The sequence below is a fragment of the Lagopus muta genome, chromosome 31 (genome assembly GCF_023343835.1).
Source record: "Lagopus muta isolate bLagMut1 chromosome 31, bLagMut1 primary, whole genome shotgun sequence".
Lineage (NCBI taxonomy): Eukaryota > Metazoa > Chordata > Aves > Galliformes > Phasianidae > Lagopus > Lagopus muta.
Window position 1 is genome coordinate 529,938 of NC_064463.1, and position 24,147 is coordinate 554,084.

The 24,147-nt window shown below is 48.5% G+C and overlaps 4 protein-coding genes across 11 annotated transcripts in view; 2 read left to right on the top strand and 2 right to left on the bottom strand.

Annotated features, from left to right (window-relative positions):
• Window positions 1-24,147, top strand: part of LOC125686094 (zinc finger protein 501-like) — a 474,399-nt gene that overhangs the window by 329,565 nt on the left and 120,687 nt on the right. The window lies entirely within an intron of this gene.
• Window positions 1-24,147, bottom strand: part of LOC125686095 (zinc finger protein 501-like) — a 239,099-nt gene that overhangs the window by 84,933 nt on the left and 130,019 nt on the right. For 2 of the 6 annotated variants that reach the window (XM_048929742.1, XM_048929739.1), the window contains exon 2: window positions 12,186-12,312. The exons of the other annotated variants lie outside the window; for them this stretch is intronic. In XM_048929742.1, coding sequence (XP_048785699.1) covers window positions 12,186-12,312 — 127 coding nt within the window. The remainder of the gene's footprint in view (window positions 1-12,185; window positions 12,313-24,147) is intronic. 6 annotated transcript variants of the gene reach the window in all.
• The window catches only part of LOC125686098 (zinc finger protein 485-like), a 322,586-nt gene that overhangs the window by 72,985 nt on the left and 225,454 nt on the right, over window positions 1-24,147 (top strand). The window lies entirely within an intron of this gene.
• On the bottom strand, window positions 10,113-11,504 carry LOC125686087 (zinc finger protein 501-like). Its single transcript, XM_048929720.1, has 3 exons — window positions 11,483-11,504; window positions 10,781-11,374; window positions 10,113-10,714 (listed from the first exon to the last, which is right to left on the bottom strand). The coding sequence occupies exons 1-3, from the start codon at window positions 11,502-11,504 to the stop codon at window positions 10,113-10,115; spliced, it is 1,218 nt and encodes a 405-aa protein (XP_048785677.1).

A 24,147-nucleotide genomic window follows, 5' to 3' on the forward strand; every position in this document is an offset into this window, starting at 1 on the left:
GTAAATGTGGCATAAAATGTGAGTAAAACCAGAGTAAGAAGTGAACTCACCCGGAGTTGAGTAAGAATAATCCCAGAGCAAAGAGTGTGCAAGCCTGGTGAAAAGTGTGAGAAAATCCTGGTGAAAACTGTGAGTAAACCAGGGGTAAAGTTTGAGTAAACTCAGAGTAAAGAGTAAGAAACACCTGGAGTAAACTGTGGAAAGGCTTGGAAGAGAGAGCATACACACCTGGAGTAGGGTGTCATAAAAAGTGTGAGTGCAAAGTGTGAGTAAAGCCCAGAGTAAGGAGTGGATGCACCCCAAGTAGACTAAGAGTAAACCCAGAGTAAAGGGTGTGTTACTCTGGTGTAAAATCTGAGTAAAACTGGACAAAACTGTGAGTTAGACAAGAGCAAGGTGTCAGTAAACTCGGATTACAGTGTGAGAAACACCTAGCATAAAGTGTGGGTAGGCCCAAAAGACAGAGCATACACTCCTGAGAAATTTTGCCAGAAAAACCCGGATAAAACTGTGAGTAAACCCAGAGTGAAGTGTGAGTAAAGTAATGAAAATTTGAGAAACCCTGGAGTAAAGTGCAAGTCAAACACACTCAAAAAAGAAGTGTGAGTAAACTCCATTTGGTGAGCTTCTCTGTCATCTAGCAACACAGTTGGCTCCAGTGTCCCAGCATCAAAGTGACCAGGTGGCAATGGGTTCCTTTGTGTGCTGTGCAAAATCTTTCCTCTTTCATCCAGCAGGAACTGGGATTACAGATATGCTGGAGGACCTGCAGGAAAGTGGTGTGGCCAAAAGGCGGTGGGGTGGTGTCTGTGTGGAAGAAATGAGAAGGGATGTCCAAGGAGTCCTGGAGCAAGGTCAGGGTGAGCACATCATGAAGCCTCTGGGAATCCGTCTGATAAAGAAAGGAAGCAGCCTTTCTTCAAAATAGGTCAAAAGAGAGCCTGAAGAATCCAGGAGCAGGGATGTGTGCCAGAAAAAAAGAAAACAAAAAAGCAGAATCCATGCACTGAGTGTGGAAACAACATTGAAAAAGATTCCAGCATCGTTAACCACCAGTGCATGCGCTCAGCAATGAGTCCATACAAGTGCTGTGACTGTGGGAAGAGCTTCAGAATGAGATCCCACCTCACCTACCACCAGTGCATCCACACAGGAGAGAGACGCAGCAGGTGCTCTGAGTGTGGGAAGAGCTTCACACGGAGTTCCCACCTCACCTCCCACCAATGCATCCGTACAGGTGGGAGACCCTTTAAGTACTCTGAGTGTGGGAAGAGCTTCAAAAGCAGTTCTGAATTGAAGCTGCAACAGCTCTTCCACACAGGAGAGAAACTCTACAAGTGCTCTGAGCATTGGAAGAGCTTCAAAAGCAGTTCCCACCTCACCTACCACCAGCGCTTCCACACACTAGCAATACCCTACATGTGCTCTGAGCATTGGAAGAGCTTCAAAAATAGTTCTGAATTGAAGCGTCACAAGCGCTTCACACAGGAGAGAGAACCTTTCAGTGTCCTGAGTGTGCAAAGATCATTGTGGGTGACGGCAACCCTGGTTGTAAGGCTCCCACGGGCTCCATTATTTTCTTAATTTTCCTCAAATTGTGTAAGAGCCTGCATCTTCCTGATTTCTTTTTATAATGAATATGGGGGTATTCCACGGGCTTGTGGAACAAACAATATGTCCTGCTTCGAATTGTTCTTGAACTAGTTTTTGGGCTTCTGATGATTTTTCCTGAGTTAGCAACCACTGATCCACCCATACCAGGTTATCAGTTTTCCATTGTAACTTTATGGGTTGAGGCCACTGCTCAGTGGCAGCGACTGATAAATCGCTGATGGCGAAACCAACCTGAAATGAAGTTGAGCCATCACGTCCTGACTATATATATATAATATAAGGCACCGTATATCTTGCCTTGAATTATGATTGGGCCAGTTATTGTGGTAGCTATTTTTACCGGGTTTTGATCAATCAATGTTGTGCTTACTGCGGTAACCAAGTCTGATCCCAGACTCCCTCGGGTGGCTGGCTGTAATTGTCAGTTTCCCTGACCCTATCTACAGGCTAAAGTTGCATGTGAAGCATTCTTGCAGTTTTCGCACCAAACCTGTTCTCTACATTGTTTCCTAATATGTCCCCTGTTTCCACACCTAAAGCATGACCCTTGCGACTCAGCCCTCTCCTTCATCCCCAATGGCCTTAGTGCAGCTGCTAAAGCGGCAGTGACTGATTCCACTGAGGTACACATTGATTGTTCCACTACTCTCCCAATCATAGCTGCAGATGCGTCTACACCAGATTGGTTCACCTTCTCTATCATATCTGCTACACTGGCTGATCGTGGCAACTGCAATAGGATACTCCGTGTTTTTGCATTGGCCTTCTCTACTGCTAATGTTTTCAGCATAATTTCCTTGGCTTCTGGGGTGAGGCTGGATTCAGGCATTAGGGAGTCTGTTAATTTGTCTATAAAGGAGGAAAATGGTTCCCCATCTGACCACTTAATTGTAACGTAGTATGGTTGCACCTCTTCTTAGGGCACAAATTGCAAGGCCATTTGAGCGCAGCGCACGCTTTCCCATAGAATGGGTGCAGGGAAAGTCATCTGAACCTGAGTGGTTGTGTAATTGCCCATCCCCATTAACATATCTGGGGTAACATTAGCAAGCGGGTCACCCAGAGGTCTATTTACTCTGGTCGAAGCCTCACACTCCATCCACCAGGCCTTTTCCCACACCATCAATTGTGAGGGTCAGCAAATCAGTTTCATTATATGCTTAATATCTTCTGGCACCATCATATTCGTGGACCATAACCATTGTAACATTTGCCTGGCTGCCCATAATCAGCCACAGTATTACATAACTGTTGTAGCAGCTTCCAGTCTATTTGTACATATTTGGCGACCTGCCCATTCCCGTGCCCAGGCTGATGAATTACCAGATATGCCCCTTGTGTTAACGACCTGACCACCCCCCATTCTCCTTCCAGGACTGCATCCCTTATTATTGCTGACCATTCTCCACCCCCCATAGGTTGTACAGTTAAGCCACCACGTCCCCCCAATCTCCCGCCAACTCTCCTTTCCCGAGAGGTAGCTTCATCATCGCTGGATGATGATTGACCTGATTTGGGATTCAGAAGAATCGGCCGTGCTGGCAGCCTGGGTTGGGTAGATTGATCTGATCCATCCGTCACGGATGGGGTAGGCAGCGATGGGGTCTTGGGATCAATCTTCTTGGGGCAGTCCAATGAGGGGAATTTGGATTGCAAACTTCAGCTTCCAGCATAATTGGTGGGGTTGATGGTTCAAAGATTGACTGTCCCCCACCCCGAACACCGATTCTGTCGTCTTACTGCCTTCAGCCAGGTCTAAAACTTGCACCACATTCTGGGCAGTATTTTTCTCTACCTGGTATTTCTTTAGGCAGTTAATAACCTCCCGCCAAGGGCTCTGCATCCTTTTTGCCCACTTTTCTACATCTATTACAGCGTCCCAAATAGCATCACCACTCCTTAATTTCGAAAAGACCTGTACTGAATCATTGAAATGCCCTTTTGCCCGGCCCATTGTAACTAATGCAGATAGGACTTTGGCACTGAGCTTTATGCCTCACTTCTCTAAGAAGCTCTCTGATAATGACAGGGCTACCTCCAGCTCCACGTTGTCTTCCTTCACGGTTTTAGCGAGCGCTCACTCGTCTGGCGTCCTTCCTCCCATAGCAAAGCCCCAAAGCTTTTCAGACTGCCTCCGCTCCCTGTTCGGGCGCCATTTGGGAGCGGGATTGTGGGATCTTAGAGATGACTCGATACCAGTTAGCAGCTAAGTAATGGTAGAGCATCAGAGTATATAACCTTACAGTACACTTGTAGCCTTCTCATTGGGCACTACTCATTTACGTCAACCTGTAACCATGACAACATGAAGTTCCCCGCTACGCCTACTTCCCATAACAGCTTCCTCATACAGCTTAACTTGCAACTAGGTGTTTAATGGTGCTTTAATAGTTGTTTAATAGTGCAAATGGGATCCTGGGCTCCATCAGGAGAGGGGTGGCCAGCAGGGACAGGGAGGTGATTGTCCCTCTCTACACGGCTCTTGTGAGGCCCCATCTGGAGTACTGTGTCCAGGTGTGGAGCCCTCATTACAAGAAAGACATAGAGATTTTGGAAAGGGTCCAGAGGAGGGCGACTAAGATGATCAAGGGGCTGGAGCACCTCCCCTATGAGGACAGGCTGAGGGAGTTGGGCTTGTTCAGCCTGGAGAAGAGAAGGCTGCGGGGTGACCTCATTGCAGCCTATCAATACCTGAAGGGAACCTACACCCAGGAGGGGAGTAAACTCTTCAAAAGGGCTGACAACAGCAGGACTAGGGGAAATGGTTTTAAGTTGAAGGAGGGAAGATTTAGGTTAGATGTTAGGGGGAAGTTCTTTACTAGGAGAGTGGTTAGGCCCTGGAACGGGCTGCCCAGGGAGGTTGTGGATGCCCCGTCCTTGGACGTGTTTAAGGCCAGGTTGGACGGGGTCCTGGGCAACCTGATCTGAATATGTATGTTGGTGGCCCTGCTAGGCAGGGGGGTTGGAACTACATGATCCTTGGGGTCCCTTCCAACCCGGGTGATTCTGTGATTCTGTGATTCTGTGATTCTGTTTACTTAAATTGCCTTACAAGGCTATCATATTGTCACGGAGTTGACTAGATCAATCTATGTCCGTGACAGGGGCGACAGGCCTCTGCCCTCCCCCCCACCCCAGTCCCACAAAAAATGGGAAGGAAGGAAGGGAGGAAAAGAGCAGCGGCAACAATCTATGGAGGAAAACTTATTTTACTATAATATCGGAATACAAGATAACACAATAGATACAATTTAATTGAAATTGAGATTAATAAATCAGACAAGATGAGAGAGAGGCTTCCCGGGACTGAGTCAAACCTGAAAAGCTTGGAACGGCTAGGAAAGCACCCTCCAGCACCCACTGCCAGGCAGCAAGAGAGCGCCCCCCTCACCCGGAAGGGCCAGATCCCGTGACTTCTGTAATGTACAGGGATTGGTACCTGGGATTGGGCATTAACACTTTAATACCCCGTACACTACATGATGTTTTGATGTGGAATACTGAAACCCAAAATAAAAACAAACAAACAAACAAACAAAAAACATAGAACCATGACACATGTCCTTTATACTCTGAACATGGCCTTGGTTTTCAAGCAAGTCCTCAACACATGTGCAAGGCTGTTACATGTTACTGGTTTCTCACATTGGCATCCAAAGCTGGAGGCCCTGTGTGCTGCAGCATCATCTGGGCATCTGGGCTCTGCAGGCTGGAGATGCAGGGCAGGTGGGATGGGATGTTGTTGCTGTGTGTATTTGGTGGGATGGATGGAATGGAGCTTACAGTTCTGCTCACAGGAGCAGACGTACTCTCTGTCTTGCTTAGGGGACTAAATATCAGTCAGAGGGCAAAATACAGTGTGAGGGCAATCTTTTTGCTTCTCAAAATTCCTACTGCTGCTGTTGTCTACAGTGACAATGTCTCACATTCTTTGAGTGAGGAAATGCAAAACTGTGCAGTCAGAACTCATGCCCCTAGAAGAACGTTTAGAATGCAGGGCAGGGGGCCAGACAGGGCACTGCGTCAATATCAGTGCCACCAAAAAAGGATGGACAGTCTCAGCAATTGGTGGCCCCTGGCTGGGGAGCACTGAGGCTCCCTTTTGCTGCTTGGCTGAAGGGGCAGCGTTGTGATCAAGGCTTTGGGTATTCTGATCTTGTGCAGGAAGAAACAGGGTGTGTGGGCTACTGATGGACTCGGACTGAGCAAGTGGGGCACACGTGTGCTGAGGAACAAGCTCTCTGGAATGATTTCCAAGTCTTTAAACAAGGTCCAAAGAGGCAAGAGAGGGGAATTCAGTGTGGCAGAGAAGGGCCGAGGGATGTTGTCACTGTGGGAGATTGTTGGAGATTGCAGGGAAAACCTCTGAGCTCTCCCATAGAATCATATGGGGATTCCTCAGAGAAGGTCATGTTGCCAATACCCTATCCAAAATCTTCCTGTGTCCCTCCAAGTGCAAATGCACCTGCTGCTTCCCTGAAATGCCTGTAGACCAGTGCGCATAGCATGGGAAATGAACAGGATGAGCTGGAGATCTGTGTACAGTCACAGGGCCATGATCTCACTGCAGTCACGGAGATTTGGTAACACAGTTCATGTGACTGAATGCTGCCATGGAGGGCTGTGTCCTTTTCAGGAAAGACAGGCTGGGGAAGCAAGGTGGAGGAGTTGCCCTTTATGTGAGAGAGCTACTAGAATAGACTGAGGTGCACCCGTAAGAGGGTGAAGAACGTGTGGAGAGCAGGGCTGGTATGGCTGGCAGTGCTGTGGGGTGTACTCCAGTCACCAGATCAGGAGGATGAAGTCGATGAGGCCTTCTACATGCAGCTGGAAGTAGCCTTGCAATCCCATGCATTGGTTCTCATGGGGGACATGAATCATCCACATATCTGCTGCGTGCCCAATGGGCAGGGCTTGGAACTAAGCCCAACTGGTGACCCGTTACAAGTGGTGTCCCCACGAGGTCGGTACTGGGGCCCATCTTGTTTAATATCTTTACTGATGGCCTTGATAAAGGCACTGAGTGTACCCTCTGTAAGTCTGCAGATGACACCATGTTGGGAGATAGTGTTGATCTCCCTGAGGGTAGGGAGGCCCTTCAGAGGGATCTGGATAAGCTGGATCACTGGGTAATTGTCCCCCTCTACTCAGCACGGGTGAGGCTGCACCTCGAGTACTGTGTTCAGTTTTGGGCCCCTCACTACAAGAAAGACTTTGAGGACCTGTAACATGTCCAGAGAAGGGCAACAAAACTGGTGAGGGGTCTGGAGCACAAATCCTATGAGGAATGGCTGAGGGAGCTGGGATTGTTTAGTCTGGAGGAGGTGCAGAGGAGACCTCATTTCACTCTCAAACTTTGGCCTCTTTTCCCAGGCAACAAACAGGACCCAAGGAAATGGCTCTAAGTTGTACCAAAGGAGATTTCGGTTAGACATAAGGGAGAACTTTTTTCCCTCAAAGAGTGGTCAGACAATGGAATGGCCTGCCCAGGAACTGGTGGAGTCATCACCCCTGGCAGTGCTCAAGAGGCATCTGGATGAGTGGCTATGAGATATGGCTTAGGGGCTTGTAGTAGCAATGGTAATGGGAGGATGATTGGACTGGATGATCTTGCAGGTTGTTTCCAACCTTGTGATTAAAAGATTCTATGATTCACATTCCACTGAATGTGGAAGAGCCTTGGGACATCAGGGAGGGACAGGACCACCCTTCCGAGAGGCTGCAGCTATGGCCCTACCCTTCTGTTGCATCAGAGAAACCAAGGGCTTGCCTCACTCTCAAAGCACCTGCACAGGGTCTTTGCCTGCCGGGAATCACGACCTCCTATTATCTGCTCTAACATGGATGTGGGGAGGCTTTGTTGGTAATGGCTCCATAGGGACCAATTAACACTCCAACACTCTCCAGCATTTCTAGACAGCATTTTGATTGCACCTTCCTCATTTGGTTGCAGCCGTCTTCTCTCAGTACCTGAAGTTCATGGACACCACATTCGCTGTGGGGCTAATTACAGTGCAGAAAGACCTAACAAGGCATTTCCCTCAAGTCTTCAAGACTTGAACTGTTCATGAGGGAGGTCTCAGTGTTGCAGACAAAGTTTTCCAGGAGCACTGTCCAAAAAAGGAGTTGCCGTATTTAAGGGTATTTAGAGGGGACTTTTCAAAGACAACCCAGAATGGAACTTTCTGCCCTGTGTTAATTTTCCTGCCCTTAGGATAGGGATGACTGGCAAAATGGGAGAGGAGCTGTTTATGTTGACACATCACTGAGACTGCTGTACTGCAGCTTTGGAGATGAGTAGGATTGTGAGCAGCATCCTCATGTTCCATCAGCCTTACCTCACTCAGTGTACAGAATGAGCATTAGCTTTCTTCATCCCATTCAAGCTTTCATATCAGAAAGTTTACTGACACGCCTGAAGGCTGTGCTGCCATTCAGCAAGACCTGGACAGGCTGGAGAGCTGAGCAGTAAGAAACCTGATGAGGTTCAACAAAAGCAAGTGTAGAGTCTTACACCTAGGGAGGAATAATTGCATGCAGTGGTACAGGTTGGGGGATGAGCTGCTGGAGAGGAGGTCTGCAGAGAGGGACCTGGGTGTCCTGGTGGACGACAGGTCAGCCATGAGCCAGCAGTGTGCCCTTGTGGCCAAAAAGGCCAATGGCATCCTGGGGTGCATTAAAAAGAGCGTGGCCAGTAGGTCGAGGGAGGTGATCCTCCCCCTCTACTCTGCCCTGGTAAGGCCTCATCTGGAGTACTGCGTCCAGTTCTGGGCTCCCCAGTACAAAATAGAGAGGGACCTTTGGAAAGAATCCAGTGGAGGGCCACAAAGATGGTGAGGGGCCGGAGCATCTCTCCTGTGAAGAAAAGCTGAGTGAGCTGGGTCTGTTTAGCCTTGAAAAAAGATGACTGAGTGGGGATCTAATCTAGGTTTATAAATACCTGAGGTGTGGGGGCATAGTGGTGAGGCCAGTCTCTTTTCAGTGGTTTGTGGAGACACGACAAGGGGAAATGGACATAAGCTGCAGCATAGGAAGTTCTGCACTAATGTGCGCAAGAATTTTGTTAGGTGAGGTGACGGAGCACTGGAACAGGCTGCCCAGGGGGGTTGTGGAGTATCCTTCTCTGGAGATGTATAAGACTCGCCTTGACGCCTACCTATGCGACCTGGTGCAGGGAACATGCTTTGGCAAGGGGGTTGGACTCGATGATATCTAGAAGTCCCTTCCAACTCCTACAATTCTGTGATTCCATGATTATACCTGCAAAGATAAGCATGCACACAGATACTGCCCTGCAAACAGGCAGTTTCCTGATAGGCAAAAATGGGTGCACTGACTTTCGGGTGGCGAGTGTGACAGCAGAAAGGAAAAGAAAGAAAAGACACAAGACTTGTAAACAAAAGGCCAATAGACACCAATAGAAGGCCTGTTTCTCTCCCTCCTGGTACGGAAATGCCTTCCCAAAAGCAAGCAGTGGGTTGGAGGAGGCACCAAAACCAAATCCTGATTGCACCTTTCCCTCTCCTTATTCCACTTGCAGACATCTATTTTGAGAACAAAAAACAAGACGACAGTGAAGAAAGCTTCAGTAAAACTCAGCTACTTTATTGACCCCCTTCCCTTTCCTCTACAGATGATTTTCAGAATACCTCCACGAGACACGTTACTGCTCTCCTGACCCTTCCCTCAGATTCATCAGAGCACTCACAAATTACTGAGAGCAACACATGCACACAGACACACAGAACATCCCTACACAGACGCCTCTCCTTAGGAAACGGCGTCAAAAAGCTGCTGGCAGGAAGAGCAGAAGAGGAAAGCAGGATTTGGGTAGCAAGGAGAGGCCATCTGAAGCTCCTGGGTTAAATCCATTCTGCAGAGGGTGCCAGTGATGCCATCTCCTTTGCAAACTCCTCCTGTGTGGGGAGAAGCATCTGGGTCTCCCTCATCCTTGCGCTCACCAAAATTCTTAAGGTCTCTCTGTAGGGGGTTTCCCCATGAGAAAGGAGGTGCCAGCCCAGAGAGAAACTTCCTGCACCAGACACTTGCAGGGCCTCTTTATCACAAGGACTGGACAATGTTTAATGACGACTGAGCTCAGGATGAGCTCTTCCTGGCGTGCAGGCATTTCTAGGGTCAATGCTCTGAGAGGATCCCCTGGCAAAAGCTCTTCCCATACATGGCTGTGACACATCCCACTCTGGATTCTCCTTTGCATGGCCACTCAACACAGCAACTGCAGCTGGAGGACAGCAATATGCATAATTCTCATGCAACAAAGGAGAAAGAGGATTGAGTTTGGCCGCAGAGCTCTTCCTCTACTCAAGAGATTTGTAAGGTTCATTACCACACAAAGCCACAGGTGGTCATCATGCTGTGGCTCTGGCTGTAGCTCTTCCCACCTTTGGAGCTCTGCAGGCTCTGTATCTTGTGTGGCTGTGCTGGTAGGTAATGAGGCTGGAACTGCTTTTGAAGGCTCCCCGTATCTTGTGATTCTTCTATAGCCTGCACGCGCTGTGGATGTGCTTGTGGATGTTGAGATTAGACCTTCTTTTATAGCTCTTCTCACACTCAGGACACTGAAAAGGTCTCTCTCCTGTGTGGATGCCCTTGTGGTGCTTCAATTCCGAACTGCTTTTGAAGCTCTTCCCACACTCAGGACACTTATAGGGTCTCTCTCCTGTGTGAAAGCGCTTGTGGTAGGTTAGGTGGGAACTGCTTCTGAAGCTCCTCCCACACTCAGGACATTTGTAAGGTTTCTCCCCTGTGTGGATGCGTTGGTGCCTCTTTAAATCAGAATGGTTTGTGAAGCTTTTCCCACACTCAGGACACTGAAATGGTTTCTCTCCTGTGTGTATGCGATCGTGCAGCTTCAATTCAAAACACCTCTTGAAGCCCTTCCCACACTCAGAGCACTTGTACGGTTTTTCAACTGTGTGGATGAGGTGGTGCGACTTCAATTCAGAACTGCTTCTGAAGCTCTTCTCACACTCAGAGCACTTGTAGGGTCTCTCCCCTGTGTGGATGAGATGGTGCCTGTTTAAATCAGAACTGATTGTGAAGCTCTTCCCACACTCAGAGCACTTGTAGGGTTTTTCACCTGCGTGGATGCGATAGTGCGACTTCAATGAAGAACTGCTTCTGAAGCTCTTCTCACACTCAGGACATTTGTAGAGTCTCTCCCCTGTGTGGATGCGCTGGTGCCTCTTCAAATTAGAACTGATTGTGAAGCTCTTCCCACACTCAGAGCACTCGTAGGGTCTCTTCCCTGTGTGGAAGCGCTGGTGCAGCTTCAATTCAGAACTGCTTCTGAATCTCTTCCCACACTCAGGACACTGAAACGGCCTCTGTCCTGTGTGTCTGCGCTTGTGCAGCTTCAATGCAGAACAGCTCTTGAAGCTCTTCCCACACCCAGAGGACTTGTTTGGGCTCATTGATGAGCGAATGCACTGGTGGTTAATGATGCTGGAATCTTTTTCAAAGCTATTTCCACACTCAGTGCATGGATTCTGCTTTTTCTTCTGGCACACATCCTTGCTCCTGGGTTCTTCAGGCACTCTTTGACCTACGTTGAAGTCCAACGGGCTCCTCCCTGTCTTTCCCAGACCCTTTCCCAGTGGCTCCGTGATCTGCTCACCCTGACCTTGCTCCAGGCCTCCTTGGACATCCCTTCTCATTTCTTCCACACAGACAGCACCCCATGCCCTTTTGGCCACACCACTTTCCTCCAGGTCCTCCAGCATATCTGCAATCCCAGTTCCTGCTGGATGAAAGAGGAAATCCAGAAATAGCACACAGTGCCCAAAATAAAACACAGACAGACATGGCTCTTCCAGACCCAACCTCCTCCTTCCCTCCACCACCTCACCTGGGCTGAGGTCTCCTGGCATGGCCTCAGGGCTACACACATCTGGGATCCAGGGCTCTTCCCCTCCTTCAAGCAGGGAGATCACCATAGGTTTGGGGGCTGGAAGTGGAGCTTCAATGAGAGAAACAGGGGAGATGAGAACAATTCCTTCATTCTGGCACAGTACCTGTTCAACAGCTCTACTCTGTGTCCCCTCCCCAAGGAGAATTTTCAATTTCAGCCTGAATGACACTGAGCACACAGCTTCCTTTGGAGCAAAGAGTCCTTATACAACTCTGAAAACTCTAAAGGGATTTTTTTCCTTAACATTAACTTGAGAACAGTTTGTTTATTTTCTGACAAATATCAATGACCAAGGCATCAAAATGTTTATGGCAACTGAGTGCAAAACCCTACATTGTAAAGGAGTAAGCAGGGAGTCATCTGTTAGCTGGAGATGTTGGCACGATGTAAAGCACCAACACAAGGGCTGGTTTTCTCCCTCCTGGCTGATGCCTGCTTGCGAGCAATGACTCTGGAGTGTTTATGAGTCTGCTGTGCATACTAATCCTTTCTGAAAATCACAATTCTCAGTCTTTCCTTTGTTGCTGTTGTAGCTATCAGTATGTAACTGCAAGGCAATTATGTTAGTTCCAGCTTGCAGAGGTTCATTCTGCACAGCCAAAGGTGCCCTAACGAGGAGGAAAGGCAGCAAAGCCCTCACCCAGCGAGGCCACGCACTGGTACGTCTCCAGCATCACGTCCCGGTACAGCGCTCGCTGCGCAGGGTCCAGCAGCGCCCACTCCTCCCTGCTGAAATACACGGCCACCTCCGCAAAGCTCACGGGCTCCTGCAAGCAAAGAGGCTCCTTGCTGGGAACAGCCAAGGCCCAGGGAAGCAGCTCAAACAGGACACAAACTCCCGTCCCAGATGCTTCTCTGGCCCCAGCACACACACGCTGGCTGAGGCCACCTCCCTCTCCCCCTGCATTCACATCCCTCGCCCCTCGGCCTCTCCTGCCTGCTTCCCCCAGCCCCTACCTGAGATGCATGTGCGGTGGCCATCTGCTGCTCTCCCGCAGCTGAGATGATCCCGGCTGGATGGCAGAAGTTGAACTGGAGCCTGCAGGGACAAGAGAAATGGCAGGGGAGCTGTGAGGGAAACGCAGCAGTCCCTGTCCCAGCCCAGCCCTCCACAGCCCATCTGCAGGGCACTGTGTGGGGGATGGCACAGCAGGCCTTGCACAGGAACACAAGCAGCAACAGCACTGGTAACACTCTGGCTGAAGCTGATTACAAATCACAAAGCTGACTCAGACTGGGTGGCACAAAGAACTGACAGCCGGTTGAACAGCTGAGGGTACATGGACTGTATGCCTAAAGAGAATGCCTATCAAGGAGGCAGTCATCTTATCCCTAAACAGGGAGCAGCCCAAGCGCCCCTTGAGCTCTCCTGCACAGCAAGGGCTGCACGACAGGATCTCCCCATAGTCAGGGATGGCTCTCAAGGTCACACCTCTACAGAGATCCCTATCAGCTTGATATCAAGACACCTTGCTGACACAGATCTTCTGTAAGAGACTCATGGTTAGTTGGAGCTTTGTGAGCTTCTCTAAGGTGCTTTGTTAGAGTGATTATCTGAAGGTAATCACAGCATCAGAGAATACCCGGGGTTGAAAAGGACCACAATGACCACCTAGTTTCAAGAAACTGCTATGTGCACAGACACTGTCCAGCAGACCAGTCTGCGGAGCCACATCCCAAAGGCCCAAAGGATGGGGCATCCACATCCTCTATGGGCAACCTGTTCTTGTGCCTCACCACCCACTCAGAGAGTGAAATACCTTCTCCTGATATCTAAAATAATCTCCTCTGTCTCAAATTAAAACCATTCCCCATGTCCCACTGCTATCCACGCTTGTAAGCAGCCGTTCCCCTCCAGTTTATACGTTTCCTTCAAGCCCTGTGTCATGGTTCTATGTTTTTGTTTTTGTTTTTTTTTTGTTTTGTTTTTGGATTTCAGTATTCCACATCAAAACATCATGTAGTGTACAGGGTATTAAAGTGTCACTGCCCCAATTCCAAGTACCTAACCCTGTACATTACAGCAGTCACGGGATCTGGCCCTTCCAGGTGGGGGGGGGGGGCGCTCTCTTGCTGCCTGGCAGTGGGTGCTGGACGGTGCTTTCCTAGCCATTCCAACCTTTTCAGGTTTGACTCGGTCCCGGGAACTCTCTCTCTTATCTTGTCTGATTTATTCATCTCAATTTCAATTAAATTGTATATATTGTGTTATTTTGTATTCCAATATTATAGTAAAATAAGTTTTCCTCCATAGATTGTTGCCGCTGCTCTTTTCCTCCCTTCCTTTCTTCCCATTTTTGTGGGACTGGGGTGGGGGGGGGAGGGCAGAGGCCTATCGCCCCTGTCACGGACATAGATTGATCTGGCCAACTCCGTGACAGATTTTTGGCGCCCAACGTGGGGCGACTGCTTTTTAGTTTTTTGAACGAATCTTTTTTTCTCTCTGCTCTTAGAGAGCTTCGTTAGGGAGCATTATCAGTAGTTCAGGTTTCTGTGCTGGAAAACCTGACCTTGAAAGATTAGGCGTACTGCCAGTTTTCTGGGATATTTGTAAACTTTGAGCACTGCTTAGTCTGAGTAGTGCCTTTTTTCCTTTTTTTTTCCCTCCTCTTGTTAGCTTCAATTCATTAACCCTTTTTTAGCTAGCATCAGCGATGAACCCACTCATTATCGTGGGGGTGCTGGGTAAAGGATTAAAAGCAATGGTGTTATTCACAACCTACTGGCCAATAATCCAGCTCATAACTATGTGTTGTGGAATTGCAACCATACATAGGTACCTAATGACACTGATGGAGACACCTATGTTTTACCTATTTGCAATGTGGTATCATTTGAACTTTGACATCTACATCCCAGAAGGAATGGCTAATTTCACAAACAACTACATCCCAGAAGGAATGGCTAATTTCACAAACAACTACATCCCAAATGGAATAGCTAATTTTACAAACAACACGATGTTCAGACCAGTCTCCGGGTTTTCTTCTTGGTTTGTCAAACGTTTTTTGAATCCTGAATTAATACCCATGTTGTTGTTCGCGTCATCAATTTTCCTGAATGTATTCCTATGCATTTGTATTAAGGGAAAGGAGTCTCTTTCAAAACTAGAGAATGATGATTGGCAGGGAATATGGAGAGGTTTAGGAAAGGTTTTAGAAGCATGGGGACCCGCAGTGTCATGGCATTTTACTCTTGAACACCTGTGGGATCCTGAGAAACTAAGCCAGTATTTGAGTCAGGGACTATGCGGCTTACATAAATCTAAGAGGTACAACTGATTTGGGGTTTGGCTTGTGCTTACCGTGCCCTATATAATACCATTCTGGAGAGAGAGAGTTTCCGAGCTGAGGTTCAAGCCAAAGGGGAAAATCCCCAAGTCAAATCTAATCAATCACAGGAGACACCAGTAACAATACCAGTTGCTCCTGTGGAGGACAAGAAATGGAAACGAGTGTCTTCGCGTCTTGAATGAAAAAGAGAAGAAGAGGAGGAGGAGGAGGAAGATCCAGGCGAGGGGCCCTCCTCAGAACCACCACCATCGCGAAAGGCAAAAGCAAAAACTAAGAGACACGCAGAAGAGAGTGATGAAGAGGAAGTTTCTATTACTACTCGCCGGCCTCTAAAGATGACTGAAATCCAAGGTTCAAGAAAGGAGTTTACACGGCGCCCAAATGAAACTCTTGTTTCCTGGTTGGTTCGCTGCTGGGACAGTGGGGCCCATAGCTTGTCTCTGGATGGTAATGAAGCTTGCCAACTAGGTGGCATTGCCAGAGATCCAGCTATTGATAGAGGAATTAGTCGATGTTTGGATGAGGCTGCCTCCCTCTGGGAACGAGTGTTAATAGCTGTGAAGGAAAAGTATCCCTTCAAAAATGGCTTGAAGATTGCGATGAAGAAATGGGGTACAGTTGAAAAGTATTTGAGGGAAATAGGCGTGGTGGAAATGCTGTATGACCCTAACTTTGTTTCTAACCAACCACACCAAAACCGCGACCCTGAAAAGGTGAGGACAACGCCTGAGATATGGCAGAAAATCGTGACAACAGCACCGGACAAATATGCCGCTACACTAACATCAGGATGTGACAGATACGAAGAACAACAGAGAACACCCTTAGTTTATGAATTAATTGTTATGCTCCAAAACTACGAACAATTGCTGTCCCCAGTTCATGCTGCCGTTGCTGCTATATCAAGAATGACAGAGCAAGTGTCTCAACTGATTAACCGTGACAAACCTGTAGCAGTATCAGAGACGCTTGATGAAGATCAGGATAATCAAAAGAGTCTAATGAAGGAGATCAAGGAGATGAAGGTGATGATGCGAGCCCACCTAACTAAAGATGATGAACCTTCCTTCTCATGTGCACCATCAAAGATCTCAGCTGTTAGAAGCAAACGCTCTCTGGCTCAAGTAAGGGGTAATACACCGCGAATTGCCTTATGGTATTACCTACGTGACCATGGAGAAGACATGGGGAAGTGGCACGGTCAACCTACTGTGTACTACGAGCCCGGGTGAAAGAATTACAAAGCAGATCAACCACCAGTGCAGTTGCTCCAGTTACCACAGGTAATGAATAGAGGGGCCCTGCCCTCAATCGGGGGGGGGGGAAAGGGATAATAGAGTATATTGGACTGTGTGGATTCGATGGCCTGGCACATCAGAACCACTGAAATATAAGGCACTGGTGGACACTGGTGCACAGTGCACTCTGATGCCCTCGAGTCACCAAGGGACAGAATCAATCCATATTTCGGGAGTGACCGGGGGCTCTCAAGAATTGACTGTGTTGGAAGCTGAGATAAGCCTCACTGGTAAGGACTGGCAAAAACATCCTATTGTGACGGGCCCAGGGGCTCCATGTATACTAGGTATTGATTATCTCAGAAGGGGGCATTTCAAGGATCCTAAGGGGTATCGATGGGCCTTTGGAATAGCTGCTGTGGACACAGACAACATTAAGCAGCTGTCTGTTTTGCCTGGCCTGTCAGAAGATCCATCTGTTGTAGGGCTGCTGCGAGTAAAAGAGCAACACGTACCGATTGCTACAAAAATGGAACACAGGCGTCAGTACCGCACCAACAGGGATTCTTTGCTCCCCATTCATAAGTTAATTCGTCAACTAGAGAGCCAGGGAGTGATCAGCAAAACTCACTCGCCTTTTAACAGCCCCATATGGCCAGTGCGTAAAGCCAGTGGAGAATGGAGGCTGACGGTGGACTACCGTGGCCTGAATGAAGTCACACCCTCATTGAGTGCTGCTGTGCCGGACATGTTAGAACTCCAGTATGAACTGGAGTCAAAAGCAGCCAAATGGTATGCCACCACTGACATTGCTAATGCCTTCTTTTCCATTCCTTTGGCCAAAGAATGTAGGCCACAGTTCGCTTTCACATGGAGGGGCGTTCAGTATACCTGGAACCATTTGCCCCAGGGGTGGAAACACAGCCCAACCATTTGCCATGGGTTGATCCAAACTGTACTGGAACAGGGCAGTTCTCCTGAGCACCTGCAGTACATTGATGATATCATTGTGTGGGGCAATACAGCAGAAGAAGTCTTTACAAAAGGAGAGCAAATGATCCAAATTCTTCTGAGTGCTGGTTTTGCTATTAAGCGAAGCAAAGTGAAAGGACCTGCCCAGGAGATTCAGTTCCTAGATATAAAGTGGCAAGATGGCCGTCGTCACATCCCGACAGATGTGATCGACAAAATCACTGCTATGTCTCCACCCACTAGCAAAAGAGAGACACAATGTTTTCTGGGTGCAGTGGGCTTTTGGAGAATGCACGTTCCAAACTACAGCCTCATTGTAAGCCCCCTTTATTATGTGACACGAATGAGAAATGAGTTTACATGGGGCCCTGAGCAGCAGCAGGCTTTTGAACAGATTAAACAGGAGATAGCCCGTGCCGTGGCCCTAGGGCCAGTACGGACGGGACAGGGTATAAAGAACATCCTCTATACTGCTGCTGGAGAGAACGGTCCCACTTGGAGTTTGTGGCAAAGAGCCTCGGGAGAGACCCGAGGCCGACCCCTGGGATTCTGAAGTCGGGCGTACAGTGGGTCTGAAGAGCACTACACTGCAACTGAGAAGGAGATGTTAGCCGCGTATGAGGGGGTTTGGGCTGCTTCTGAAGTAGTCGGTACTGAAACACAGCTCCTTCTGGCACCTCGACTGCCAGTGCTGAACTGGATGTTTAAAGGAAAGGTTCCCTCCACCCATCATGCTATTGATGCCACTTGGAGTAAGTAGATTGCACTGATTACACAACGAGCACGGATGGGGAACCTCAGCCGTCCAGGAATCCTAGAGGTCATCATGGACTGGCCTGAAGGTAAAAAGTTTGGAACACCACCAGGAGAAGAAGTATCACGTGCTAAAGAAGCCCCACCATACAATGAACTACCAGAGAATGAAAAGAAATATGCCCTGTTCACAGATGGATCGTGTTGTATTGTGGGAAAGCATCGCAAATGGAAATCTGCTGTGTGGAGCCCGACACGACATGTTGCTGAGGCCACTGAAGGGAAAGGCGAATCAAGCCAATTTGTAGAGGTAAAGGCTGTCCAACTGGCCTTAGATGTTGCTGAGCGGGAGAGGTGGCCAATGCTCTATCTTTACACTGACTCCTGGATGGTAGCAAATGCCTTATGGGGGTGGTTACAGCAATGGGAGCAAAATAACTGGCAAAGAAGGGGTAAACCTATTTGGGCTGCTGAACTGTGGAAAGACATTGCTGCCCGAACAAAGACTATAGTTGTAAAGGTGCGCCATGTAAATTCTCATGTGCCCAAGAGTCGGGCTACTGAAGAACAGCAAAACAACCATCAGGTAGACCGAGCTGCCAGAATTGAGGTGGCACAAATAGACCTGGACTGGCAGAACAAGGGTGAATTATTTCAGTGGGCCCATGAGACCTCAGGTCATCAAGGGAGAGATACAACATACAAATGGGCTAGAGACCGAGGGGTGGACTTAACTATGGATGCCATTGCACAGGTTATTCATAACTGTGAAACATGTGCCATCATCAAACAAGCCAAGAGAATGAAACCTCTGTGGGAGGAAGGGCGATGGCAAAAGTACAAATATGGGGAGGCATGGCAGGTTGATTATATCACCTTGCCACGATCTCGCAATGGCAAGCATTATGTGCTTACTATGGTGGAGGCAACCACTGGGTGGCTGGAAACATATGCAATACCCCATGCTACTGCCCGAAACACCATACTGGGTCTCGAGAAACAAGTCCTGTGGCGACATGGCACCCCAGAAAGGATTGAGTCAGATAATGGGACTCATTTCAAAAATTCTCTTGTAAATACTTGGGCCAAAGATCATGGCATTGAGTGGATATACCATATTCCCTATCATGCACCAGCCTCTGGTAAAATTGAACGATACAATGGACTGTTAAAAACGATGCTAAAAGCACTGGGTGGCGGAACATTTAAGCACTGGGAGAAGCATTTGGCAGAAGCCACCTGGTTAGTCAATACCAGAGGATCTATCAATCGTGATGGTCCTACCCAATCCAGTTCCCTACATACTGTAGAGGGAGATAAAGTCCCTGTTGTACATGTCAAGAACATGTTAGGAAATGCAGTTTGGGTTCTTCCAGCTTCTGGAAAGGGCAAACCTCTCCGTGGTACAGTTTTTGCCCAGGGACCAGGATCCACTTGGTGGGTAATGCAGAAGAATGGGGATGTTCAATGTGTACCACAAGGAAATTTGATGCTGGAGGAGTGCAGTTACTAATTCTATGTATATGTATATAGCCATGTGTGCATTTTAATCATTTTTTGTTTGTTTGTATATGTGTATATATATATTTTAAGCATGATGTAACGATGTAGAATAAGGGGTGGAATGTCATGGTTCTATGTTTTTTGTTTGTTTGGTTGGTTGGTTTTAATTTGGGTTTCAGTATTCCACATCAAAACATCATGTAGTGTACGGGGCATTAAAGTGTCACTGCCCCAATTCCAAGTACCTAACCCTGTACATTACAGCAGTCACGGGATCTGGCCCTTCCGGGTGGGGGGGGGGCGCTCTCTTGCTGCCCTGCAGTGGGTGCTGGAGGGTGCTTTCCCAGCCGTTCCAACCTTTTCAGGTTTGACTCGGTCCCGGGAACTCTCTCTCTTATCTTGTCTGATTTATTAATCTCAATTTCAATTAAATTGTATCTATTGTGTTATCTTGTATTCCAATATTATAGTAAAATAAGTTTTCCTCCATAGATTGTTGCCGCTGCTCTTTTCCTCCCTTCCTTCCTTCCCATTTTTGTGGGACTGGGGTGGGGGGAGGAGGGCAGAGGCCTGTCGCCCCTGTCACGGACATAGATTGATCTGGTCAACTCCGTGACACCCTGGAAGGCCACAGGGAGGTCTCCCCGATGCTTTCTGTTCTCTAAGATAAAAGAAACTCAAATCCCTCATTGCAGAAAGATTGCCTCGACGGCGGCATCTCCTTGCTCTCCCACCAGGGGGCGCCGCTTCCCATTCAGCTCAGCACGCACACCGCACTCACTTCAGGGCACGGTTCTCAGCACCGTGCGCCCTTTGAAGGCACCTGCAGCTGCCAGGACAGCCTGAACAAAAGCCTTGGGAGGGGTGTGCATAACTCCAGCTGAGCCATCAGCCCAGCCCTAAGCGCACAAAATGTAACGCTGCAAGGGCCGCTAGAGGCAGATGTTGCCTGCTGGGTCCCCGAAGGGAAACTGCGGGCTGCCGGGGACGGTGGAGTGGAAATTCCCCCCTTGGAGGCTTCACGTTCCGACACTCAAAAGGAGGCTTGTATCCATGAATCCACGCCTGCAGAGCTGCAGAGCGAGGTCATCTTGTGTCTCCTGTGGTCCACAAGGAGAAACATGGTCTCAGCTGGGCAGTGTTATAGAAAGGCAACCGGACAGCAGAGCACGCTCAGCCCCTCTGCTCACATGCTGTCTGTCCCAGCTCCAACCCTTGCTTGTGCCCCTCGGAGCCCAAGCCGGGCTGCCACACGCCTGGGAATCGCTGCTCGCCTTGTTGTAGCCCGTCTGGCCCAGCAAACCTGCTATGCAGGGCAGGAGCTGGAGCCGGGACCGGGCTCCCGCCTGGGCTACAGCAGTGCCGGTTCCGCCCCGCCCGGTGACGCTCCCACTCCCCTCCCGCTGCTGCTGGCAGGGGGCAGGAAGCGTGCGCTCCTCTGCCCGAGCCGCGAAGGGCTCCTACCTTGGGTGCGGAGCAGGCTGCTCCCGCCTCTGATGCAGGCAATCGGGCTCCTGGGAGTCGCGGAGAGCAGAGGATGCCGAGTGCCTTCAGCCCGGAGCTGGTCGCAGCACAGCCTCGCTGCTCCTCCTGCCACCGCCGTGCTGCCCGGACGGCTTCCAGCCAGGCTCTGGTCGCTTCGGCACAGCCTCAGGTGCAGGCAGCAATTCCCACAGCGAGCACGCCCCGAGCCGGCTGCCGGGCCTTGGGCAGTTTCACAGCTCCTTCTCATGGCACATCTGCACCCGGGGAAGGGAGGGAGGGATGGGGGCTGCGTTTTGTTATGCTAATGAGCATCGCTTTCTGCTGGCTCTCTTTGCTTCCTTTGCTGGGGACATTCGCACATCCTTGTGGTCACAGGTCCCCACGTCGCTGCCCTGCCGTTCCTTTAACTCCTCTCACCCATGAGCAGCTCCCAGCAAGAGGCAATCTCCGGCTGCCTGCTCTCGAGGGCAGCATCTCCCTGCAGCTGGGTCACTGAGCGCTGCCCATGGCACTGATGTCACGTTTCTACTCGCTGAGCAAGTGAGTGCTATTTCGAACAACTTCCTACCCTGCTTTCTCAATTCGGTCTTCCCTGCAAGGCATGAGCAAGATTAAGCTCTCTGCTGTACGAGGGCCGGCTCTGCTGTTCGCTGCTGTGGATCTACAGACTTTAAGGCCACCCAGAAGGAACCGCCCTCGTGGTAACTGGGGGTTTGTGTCAGGAAAGGCTGCTTCCTGTTCTGTTGCATTTTCTGTGGGGCAAAAGTGGGCTCCAAGTTTCACTTGGCAATGTTTAAACTCTACGCATCTTTCTGCAGGGGACTGTGGGAATCAAGTGTTGTTTCTGCATTAGAATTGTATAATATTATTTTTATTTTATGATCTCCGCTATCATAGTTCTTTTTGGGTGTCCTTCTACTTAACTTGGGGAAGATCTGTGATAAGTTTACATCACTTATCATATAGACGAACCTTCCCTGGAAACGCACACTCTGTATATAGGTGTATATATGTCTATTTTGTCATACACACTGCAAGAATATCCTGCATGAGAGCAAACCAGAGAACAAGCCATGGCATGCCCGAGGAAGCGCCTGAAGAGACATTGGGAAGGCCTGACATCATCCCCCAGTGCTCTTTGTTTAACGAGGATGACTTTAAAGAAAATCACCATATCAATACGACAAGGAGAGCACCGGGACTTCTTGGAAACAACAGGATGACTACTGACTGGCACCAGATAACAAATAAATTAACAAGTAAATAGCAAATGTAAACCTTCTGATAAGATTGTGAACCTGGAGTACCCAGCCAGTGGGGAAACAGGGGAGGGGGAATGCAAGGGGGAGAAAACAGGGTATAAAGGCTGTCATGTTGTGTCCATAGGCGTGCTCCTGCTTGCGGGACGCCGCCATTGCAATTGCGAATAAATTCTGCTTTTATCAGAGATGCCGTCCTGACAAAATTACTTGGATATTTCCAACAGGATGTTCCTCTGAACTTTGCTGTGATCACAGCCGCATCTCTTTCCTTTCTGCTGATAACCCAGCTGTACACATGACCAAAAGTATTTCCTGCGCTTACATCAAGGCTTTCCTGAATGCCATGGTTCAGTAACGCATCCAAAGGGACTGTATCCCTATGGCAGGGAGGGTCTACACGTCCTCTTCTGATCCTGCTCTTGAGAAGAAAAACAAAAAACAAAAAACAAAAGAAAGGAAACAAGCAAGCTATTAAAGAAGTCCACCCTAGTTCAGTTTGGGACATTGTTTATCAGCTTGTTATGCCAAACAAATTGAACAACCCAATTATATATTCTGGAAATCGTCTTTTATTAAAGCAAGCAAGCAAGTAAAACAGCACTGGGCGGCCGGGGAGTCTCTGCTCCACCAACAGCGCGCGCTTTCCCTTTCCAGCTGATAGTCTTTATACAGTTCACTAGCCTGAGTTTGTGGCTTCACAGTATGTCTTGCGCAGGCGTGGTCCTGTTGTGAGGCAGCCATCATCTTGTCAGATGGGGAGGCCTGGGATCTTTGCAATACATCCATTCATAATCCTTACGCAGCATCTTTAAAGCTGTGTAAGTCCTGGGGTCCGCACCTTAAACTGCTGTGTTTGTTGGTGTTTCTGGATGTCTGTAGTAGGAAACTGGCCTCTGCTGTTGTTGCAGTTTTCTAGCCCGGATGTCTGTAGTAGGAAACTGGCCCCTGCTGTTGTTACAGTTTTCTAGTGATAAGCTTACAAATAATTTGATTAACAAACAACAGATTGCTCCTATTACAATTCCCCCCTTTGCTTTTTCCCATTGTCATGGTTCTACGTTTTTGTTTTTGTTTTTTTATGGTTTCAGTATTCCACATCAAAACATCATGTAGTGTACGGGGTATTAAAGTGTCACTGCCCCAATCCCAGGCACCTATCCCTGTACATTACAGCAGTCACGGGATCTGGCCCTTCCGGGTGGGGAGGCGCTCTCTTGCTGCCTGGCAGTGGGTGCTGGACGGTGCTTTCCTAGCAGTTCCAAGCTTTCCAGGTTTGAATTGGTCCCGGGAACTCTCTCTCTCTTATCTTGTCTGATTTATTAATCTCAATTTCAACTAAATTGTGTATATTGTGTTATTTTGTATTCCAATATTATAGTAAAATAAGTTTTCCTCCATAGATTGTTGCCGCTGCTTTTTCCTCCCTTCCTTCCTTCCCATTTTTTGTGGGACTGGGGTGGAGGGGGAGGGCAGAGGCCTGTCGCCCCTGTCACGGACATAGATTGATCTGGTCAACTCCATGACACCCATTTTGTTCATCAAATCGATTAACGGCTTTCCGAGCCAACACAAGGATAAGGGTCTCATTGACCTCCTCCTCCTCTAATTGTTCCTATTGTTTTCTGATCAACATTAAATGTGCTGCTTCAAGTCTGCTTTTTACTAGGGTGATTGCTTTATTAAAAATACATGGTTCAAAGGTTAGAACTAACATCAACAAAATCAAAGGACCAGCTATTGTTGATCATAAAGTAGTAAGCCATGGGGAACGGTTGAACCATGACTCATACCAGTTCTGCTGTTGTTCTCTCTTTTTTTTTTGCTTTTCCAATCGTTCCCTTAATTTGGTCATGGAATCTCTTACTACCCTGGTGTGGTCAGCATAAAAACAGCATTCTTTTCCTATGGCTGCACACAGACCTCCTTGTTGCAAGAATAATACATCAAGTCCTCATCGATTCTGTAATACTTCTTCTGTTAATGATCTTAAAGATTTTTCCAGGGCTGTTATAGACTTTTCGATTCTTGCCAAATACTCATCCACAGCCTCTCGTAATGATTGGAACCTTTGATTTTGCTGTACCAGAGAAGAGATG

Excerpts from the sequence above, each read along its gene's own strand:
- LOC125686087 (XM_048929720.1), bottom strand. The coding sequence starts at position 11,504 with ATGCCAGGAGACCTCAGCCCAG. Across the intron at positions 11,375-11,482 it reads GCCAGGAGACCTCAGCCCAG|GAACTGGGATTGCAGATATG; the intron begins GTGAGGTGGTGG and ends TTCATCCAGCAG. Across the intron at positions 10,715-10,780 it reads AGGGGAGAGACTCTACAAAT|GTGAAAAACCCTACAAGTGC; the intron begins GTCCTGAGTGTG and ends GCATCCACGCAG.